Genomic DNA, 8,469 nt, shown 5'->3' with positions numbered 1-8,469 from the left:
TTCAAGACCAGCCTGGCCAACATGGAGAAACCCCGTCTCTACAAAAAATACAAAAATTAGCCAGGTGTGGTAGCAGGCACCTGTAATCCCAGCTACTCAGAAGGCTGAGGTAGAAGAATTGCTTGAACCCAGGAGGCAGAGGTTGCGGTGAGCTGAGATCGCCCCACTGCACTCCAGTCTGAATGACAGATCAAGACTCCTTCTCAAAAAAAAATAAAATTAAAAAAAGACAAAAAAACAAAGAAACAATTACTTCAAGCAGCATCAGAACAAAGTATTTTTATTGCACATCCTTGGTGACACATGTTCTAAACACACAGAGAGATACAAAGAAATCTTTTTTTTTAGACTGGGGTGGTACAATCATAGCTAACTGCAGCATTAACCTCCTGGGCTCAAGTAATCCTCCCGCCTCAGCCTCCCAAGTAGCTGAGACTACAGGAGTGTGTCACCATGCCCAGCTTATTATTTTTTGTAAAAATGAGGTCTCACTATGTTGCCCAGACTGGTCTTGAATTCCTGGGCACAAACAATCCTCTCATATCGGCCTCCCAAAGTGCTAGGATTATAGGCATGAGCCACTGCACCCAGTGCAAAGAAATCTTAAACGTCTAAAATATCCATATTTTTTAGAGATGGTATAGAAGTAGGTAAAAAGACATGACCGCTGAGATTTGCTTTAAAATCCTCTAGCAAAAAGGCCAGGGACCATGGCTCATGCTGTAATCCCAGCACTTTGGGAGACCAAGGCAGGAAGATCACTTGGGCCCAGGAGTTTGAGACTAGCCTGGGCAACAAAGCAAGACCCTGTCTCTACAACAAAAATAAAAAATTAACTGGGCATAGTGACACACACCTGTCACTCCAGCTACATGGGAGGCTGAGCTGGGAAGATAGACTGAGCCCAGGAGTTTGAGGTTACAGTGAGCTATGATTATGCCACTGTACTCCAGGCTGAGCAACAGAGCAGGATCCTGTCTCTTCAAAAAAAATTTTTTTTAAGTACTCCACTAAAGAAGAAAAGAGGTAGGTTAATTATGGTAACCTGATAACCACTGAATCTAAGTGACGTGTGTGGGAGTTTATACTAGTCTTTGTACTTTGGCATGTTTGCAATTTGCCATAGTAACAAAATCTTTGTAAGCCTTAATTGCTCCCTCTCTCTTCAAGTTCCAACCGAGGCCCAACGTTCAAGGAAGGCCCTCAACCACTCCGACAGCTTTGCTACCCCAGTATCTGCCCAGCCACACCATCTCAAGGCCTTTGTCCCTCTTACTGCCTCTGCGTGGAATGCCTTGCTTCCATCTCCCCCAACACCCATTCCACCTCTCCAAATGCTACCCCTAGCCTCTACTTGTGATCCCCAAAGGAGAAATAAGACCCCCATGGAGTCATTTCACTGCAGGTTAAACATTTTTGGGATGACCTTAGAAATGACTGCAGATTTCATCCACCCCACACCACCCAAGCCTATCAACCAGTAGTCACTCTGCAAGACATTCTCTGAAGCAGACAGAGATGGGCTGTGGACTCCACCTGAGCTTACCTGGCTATAGGCAGGGACATCTCTGAAAGGCCCATAATCCAGTAGGTCCTCGGAGCGCGTGGGGTTCCCCAGCTTGGTGTAGCTCTCCACATTTCGAGAGGCAAGCTTCACACGCATGGTTTGTGTCTTCGTTGGATAGGGAGAGTAGAAATAATGGTTCCCCTCAAACACCACAAACTGTTTCTCTGACTGGGTGATCTGGGTTGGATAAGGCTGAAGCACATGGGTGTAGACTGTTTCCACAATGACTGAAATCTTGGCCCCAGGATCAAGAGCAACCGGGAGCCTGACTGTGAAGAATCTCCCACTAAAGGAAGAACAAGGCAAGAGAAGTAAGAGAGACTGAGGATACTGAAAACAGTAGTAGCAGTTCAAAGTCACAACAAAATTTTGAACCAAAGACAAAAGCGATTATCTTTAAGAGATCACCTTTCCCTTTTTAAGATGGAGTCTCACTCTATCACTCAGGCTGGAGTGCAATGGTGCGATCTCGGCTCACCACAACCTCCACCTCTTGGGTTCAAGCGATTCTCCTGCCTCAACCTCCCGAGTAGCTGGGATTACCTATTAGAAAGTTTTTAACTTTTGTTCCATTGTTGAACATTTACACTGTTTTACACTCTTGCTATTTATAAACAGCCCTGAGAGAAACAGCTAGATATCTGTCTTAGAAGACTTAAATTATTTTTTTCTTTTTTTGAGACAGAGTCTTGCTCTGTCGCCCAGGCTGGAGTGCAGTGGCACGATCTCAGCTCACTGCAACCTCCACCTCCCAGGTTCAAGAGATTCTATTGCCTCAGCCTCCCGAGTAGCTGGGACTACAGGCACCCGCCACCATGTCCGGTTAATAAAAGACTTAAATTATTATATTAAAGGTGATCTCTTGGCTGGGTGCAGTGGCTCATGCCTGTAATCCCAGCACTTTGGGAGGCCAAGTCAGGTGGATCACCTGAGGTCAGGAGTTCCAGACCAGCCTGGCCAACATGGCAAAACCCTGTCTCTATTAAAAATACAAAAATTAGCTGGGCATGGTGGTGCACACCTGTAGTCCCAGCTACTTGGGAGTCTGAAGTGGGAGGATCACTTGAACCTGGGAGGCAGAGGTTGCAGTGAGCCAAGATAGCGCCACTACACTCCAGCCTGGGTGACAGAGAGAGACTCCATCTCAAAAAAAAAAATTTTTAATAGAACCATACAACAGAATATTGGCAGTCATTAGAAATATGGCTTCACACAATAGAATACTGGCAGTCATTAGAAATATGGCTAACCTACATATCATATCTTAACATGGAAAGATGTCCATGTACAATGTAAATAACAAAAATCTGTTTACAAATGACCAAGAATAACTCCATTTAAAAACATATATAGGCCCAAGGGGGGGTGGCTTACACCTGTAATCCCAGCACTTTGGGAGGTTGAGATGGGCGGATCACGAGGTCAGGAGATCAAGACCATCCTGGCTAACACAGTGAAAGCCCATCTCTACTAAAAATACAAAAAACATTAGCCGGGCATTGTGGCAGGCACCTGTAGTCCCAGCTACTCAGGAGGCTGGTGCAAGAGAATGGTGTGAACCTGGGAGGTGGAGTTTGCAGTGAGCCGAGATCGTGCCACTGCACTCCAGCCTGGGCGACAGAGAGAGATTCCGTCTCAAGAAAAACAAAAACAAAAACAAAAAAAAAATATATATATATACATGTATATATGAATGAATGTAAAGAATAGTATTTCAAGGAATGTTCAACAAAATGTTAATGGTAACTGTCTCAAGGTTGTAGAATAAGCTTTAGTTTGTCTTTTCCAATTTATTTTATTTTATTTATTATTATTATTTTTTTTGAGACGGAGTCTTACTCTTGTAGCCCAGGCTGGAGTGAAATGGCACAGTCTTGGCTCACTGCAACCTCCGCCTGCTGGGTGCAAGTGATTCTCCTACCTGAGCCTCCCTAGTAGCTGGGATTACAGGCGTCCACCACCACGCCCAGCTAATTTTTGTGTTTTTAGTACAGAGGGGATTTTACCACGTTGGCCAGGATGGTCTGGAACGCCTGACCTCAGGTGATACACCCGCCTCGGGCTCCCAAAGTGCTGGGATTACAGGCATGAGCCACTGCGCCAGCCCTAATTTGTCTTATAAGGAGCTTGTATCATCCTCATATCAAGAAAAAAATAAAGCTACTAATATTTTAAAGAAAAACAGATGGCTGACCAGCCTTACCAACAAGGTGAAACCCTATCTCTACTAAAAGTACAAAAATTCACCAGGCATGGTGGCAGGCGCCTGTAGTCCCAGATACTCGGGAGGCTGAGACAGGAGAGTTGCTTGAACCCGGGAGGCGGAGGTTGCAGTGAGCCAAGATTGCACCACTGCACTCCAGCCTGGGCAATGGAGCGAGAATCCATCTCAAAAAAAAAAAAAAAAAAAAGGAAAAAAAAATAAAAACAGATGGCCTGGAAACTTAAAATTCACAGGGTACTAATTCTAAACTGAATCACTTTTCCAAGCCGGGAAAACAATTTTTAGAAGACGTAGAAACCATTAGTGAAAAATTGAATTAATAAGCTCCAATGAGTTTGTCCTCAAAGGTTAGAACATGGATCACTCTTTCTGATATGACTTTATAGAACACTAAACTTGCATGTCTTTATCAGTCACACCATTATATTTCATATTACAACTGTGACGTTCACTACTCAAAATATAAGTAGCAGCATCTTCTCCTCAGGACAGTCTTATCCAATTCTTAGTTTCAAGTCCCAAATGTGCTTCTCATCCCACTCTCTGTCCTGAATTCTAAAATCAAATTTTCAAATGTTTACTAGACAGCTCCACTGACCACCCCACATGCAATTCAACAAAACCTTATCATTCGTGATCCCAATTCTCAATCTCTCTTAATACCACTGCCATCTAATCAACTCTAAGCTAGAAACTCAGGCATTTTCTGATGCCTCACTCTGCCCTGTCCCCAATATCTGGGCAATCCTACCTTAGAAATTCCTCTCAGACCCATCCCTTCCTTTGCCTCCTCCTCCATTCAAACCAATACCATGTGCCTAGACTACTGCATCTCTTCCTATGAATCTCCTAATCTCCCTTCCCCCCAGCCCATCTACAGAATCTCAAATCAACATTCCCACATTCATTTTACAAGTTGTTAAATGCTGCCACATAATTTAATTTTGCTTTGATAATTCAGAAGACAAATCAGAACCTTTCAGCACTCCAAGATCATTACGAACATCAATTCTTACCAAAATGTGGAAGCACCAGCTAATGAAGGTTTTTCAATCAATAAAAGGCTAGTTAGACAAAACAGAACTGTCTAAACTGATGTACGTGGAGCAAGTCTTTTTTTTTTTTTCCTGTAGCTGTTCTCTAGCTGGATCTAATGGGAGAACATTGTGTGAATGACTTGGTTTTTTACTCAGGTACTCAAACTGATTTACTGAGAACAGTTGAGAATGTTCCCAACTGTGGGCTTTAAGGATAAAGCCCACGCCTTTAATAATGGTACAGAGTAGTCCTTAAACTGAACTCAACCCATCCTACACAGCTTCACCTTCCTCTGAGCAACAGCCACTCCGAAAGCCCAGTTAACTAAACACACCATGAAATGTCATCCCTCTGTATCTTTACAGATATCTCTGCCTGAAATGTTCCTTCCATTCCATTAGCCTTCTTTGTGATTAATTCAAAATTTATTAAGTGCTTACTAAGGCTCCAAGTACATTACAGATATTAATGTAGTGAATCTTTTTTTTTTTTTTTTTTTTTTGAGACGGAGTTTTGCTTTTGTTGCCCAGGCTGGCAATGGCACAGTCTCGGCTCACCAGAACCTCTGCCTCCCGGTTCAAGTGGTTCTCCTGCCTCAGCCTCCCGAGTAGCTGGGGTTACAGGCATGCACCACCACTCCTGGCTAACTTTTTTGTATTTTTAGTAGAGATGGGGTTTCTCCATGTTGGTCAGGCTGGTCTCGAACTCCCAACCTCAGGTGATCTGCCTGCCTCGGCCTCCCAAAGTGGTGGAATTACAGGCGTGAGCCACCGCGCCTGGCCAATTTAGTGACTCTTAGCCATGATCATATGAGGTAAACACTATTATTTTACTGATGAGGAAACTGAGGAAAATGCTAGTAAACATAACAGAGCTAGGATTTGATCCCAGACAGCAAAGATACAAAAACCACAGTCCTAATAACTAAGTTACCTCGCCTATCCAAGATGCTACAGGCCAGCAGCTAGAGCCAATAAACACAGACAGGGTACTCAGACAGCCTCAGAGAGGGAGAGGAGTCTCTTAAAGCAAGAGAAAGCAATTTTAATAGCGACTTATTTAAAGCTAATTCTCAGATCTTACAGCCTCGGGGCTGGTGAGATGCCTAGTTCATATACTCAGTGGAAAATCAAGCTAATCACCAAGAAAAATCAAGATAATCACCACGCATTAAAATGTGGCTCCTGAAAGGATGCTGCTGTACATGAACTCAAAGTAATTCAAGGATTAAACTTAACAACCAAAGAAAGACAACTAAGATAACACAGAAAACAAAAAAGGTGGCCAGGCATAGTGGCTGATACCTGTAATCCTAGCACTCTGGGAGGCCAAGGCAGGTGGATCACCTGAGGTCAGGAATTCAAAACCAGCCTGGCCAACATAGTGAAACCCTCTCTCTACTAAAAATACAAAAAAAATTAGCTGGGCGTGGTGGCGAACACCTGTAATCCCAGCTACTCGGGAGGCTGAGACAGTAGAATCGCTTGAGCCTGGGAGGCAGAGGTTGCAGTGAGCCAAGATCGCACCACTGCATTCCAGCCTGGGCGACAGACCGAGACTCCATCTCACAAAAAAAGAAAAGAAAAGATATATTCACATACAAGAAAAAAGGGGTCAGGTGCAGTGGCTCACAACTGTAATCCCAACACTTTGGGAGGCCGAGGCGGGTGCATCACCTGAGGAGTTCGAGACCAGCCTGGCTAACATGGTGAAACCCCATTTCTACTAAAATTACAAAAAATTAATGGGTGTGGTGGCACGCGCCTGTAATCCCAACTACTTGGGAGGCTGAGGCAGGAGAATTGCTTGAACCCCAGAGGCGGAGGTTGCAGTGAGCCAAGATCACGTGCCATTGCACTTCAGCTTGGGCAACAAGAGGGAAATTCCATCTCAAAAAAAAAAAAAGAAAGAAAAAAGGGCCAAGAGCAGTGGCTCACACCTGTAATCCCAGCACTCTGGGAGGCCGACCGGCAGATCACCTGAGGTCAGGAGTTGGAAAACAGCCTGGCCAATACGGAGAAATCCCATCTCTACTAAAAATACAAAAATTAGCCAGGTGTGGTAGCGGACGCCAATAATCCCAGTTACTCAGGAGCCTGAGGCAGGAGAATCACTTGAACCTAGGAGGCGGAGGTTGCAGTGAGCCGAGATCGCACCACTGCACTCCAGTCTGGGCGACAAGAGCAAGACTCCATCTCCAAAAAAAACAAAGATTAGGTAGGATCACACAGTAATTGAAACTATGGGGCCAGGAATGGTGGCTCATGCCTGTAATCCCAGCACTTTGGGAGGCTGAGGCAGGCAGATCACCTGAAGTCAGAAGTTTGAGACCAGCCTGGCCAACATGGGGAAACCCGTCTCTACTAAAAATACAAAACTTGTGGGGCACGGTGGCTCACGCTTGTAATCCCAGCATTTTGGGAGGCCGAGGCGGGCAGATCACCTGAGGTCAGGAGTTCAAGACCAGCCTGATCAATATGGTGAAACTCCATCTCTACTAAAAATACAAAAATTAGCCAGGTGTGGTGGTGCATGCCTGTAATCACAACTACTCAGGAGGCTGAGGCAGAAGAATCACTTGAACCCAGGAGGAGGAGATTGCAGTGAGCCAAGACTGCGCCATTGCACTCCAGCCCAGGCAAAAAGAGCGAAACTGTCTCAAAAAAAAAAATACAAAAACTAGCCAGGCATGGTGGCACACGCCTGTAATCACAGATACTCAGGAGCCTGAGGCAGGAGAATCACTTGAACCATCACACCACTGCACTCCAGGCCTGGGCAACAGACACTGTCTCCAAAAAATAATAATAATAATAACTAATAAGTTCCAGGCTCCATGCTAGATGCTGAGGTCTGAGCAAAGAAATATGCAAGTTTAACCCTACCCAGCCTTCACAGACTTCACAGTAGGCCTTCAAAGAAGTTACCACTTTGAATGCCCTGAAGGCTTAGGGGTGAGGTATCCAGGGGGAAGGTTGTCTGCCCCTTGGAAGCAGAATGGTAGCCAACCACAGATAGGAGAATACTTGCTGAGGCAAACAGCTTGGCGTTCTCACATAAAGCTCTGTGGAACCAGGAGGGAGAACTGATCTGATATGGAAAGTAACTACTTTCTTCCTATAAAACAAACTGCCACTGCTTAGGGGAATCCAATTTCAGCATTAGTAATGAGAAGTCATAAATGAGTCCAGAATACATTACAGCATGTTGCTTATTATCACATACATTAATTAAAACATCCTCGGTGGGGCATAATGGATTCATGCCTATAATCCTAGGACTCTGGGAGGCAAAGAACTGTTTGAGGACAGGAGTTCAAGACCAGCCTGGGTGACATGGCAAAACCCGGTACCTAATAAAAATACATACATACACACACACATATTAGCCAAGTGTGGTGGTACATACCTCTAGTCCCAGCTATCTGGGAGGCTGAGGGAGAAGGATGGTTTGCGCCCTGGAGGTGAAGGTTGCAGTGAGTCAACATGGCACCATAGTAATGTAGCCTGGGCAACAGACCCTGTCTCAGGGAAAAAAAAAAAAAAAAAAATCCTCTAGGACAGATGCAGTGGTTCACACCTGTAATCCCAGCACTTTAAGAGGCCAAGGTAGAAGGATGGCTTGAGCTCAGGAGTTCAAG

General features: G+C 44.7%; 1 protein-coding gene across 2 annotated transcripts in view; it reads right to left on the bottom strand.

Moving 5' to 3' along the window:
* RPN1 (ribophorin I) overlaps window positions 1-8,469 on the bottom strand; it is a 30,708-nt gene that overhangs the window by 16,223 nt on the left and 6,016 nt on the right. For both annotated transcript variants that reach the window (XM_063721502.1, NM_001131198.1), the window contains 1 exon segment: window positions 1,547-1,853. In XM_063721502.1, coding sequence (XP_063577572.1) covers window positions 1,547-1,853 — 307 coding nt within the window.

This window comes from Pongo abelii, chromosome 2 (genome assembly GCF_028885655.2).
Source record: "Pongo abelii isolate AG06213 chromosome 2, NHGRI_mPonAbe1-v2.0_pri, whole genome shotgun sequence".
Taxonomy (NCBI): Eukaryota; Metazoa; Chordata; class Mammalia; order Primates; family Hominidae; genus Pongo; species Pongo abelii.
Note: the sequence above shows the minus strand (reverse complement) of the source record. Positions and strands in the feature narration are given on the sequence as shown.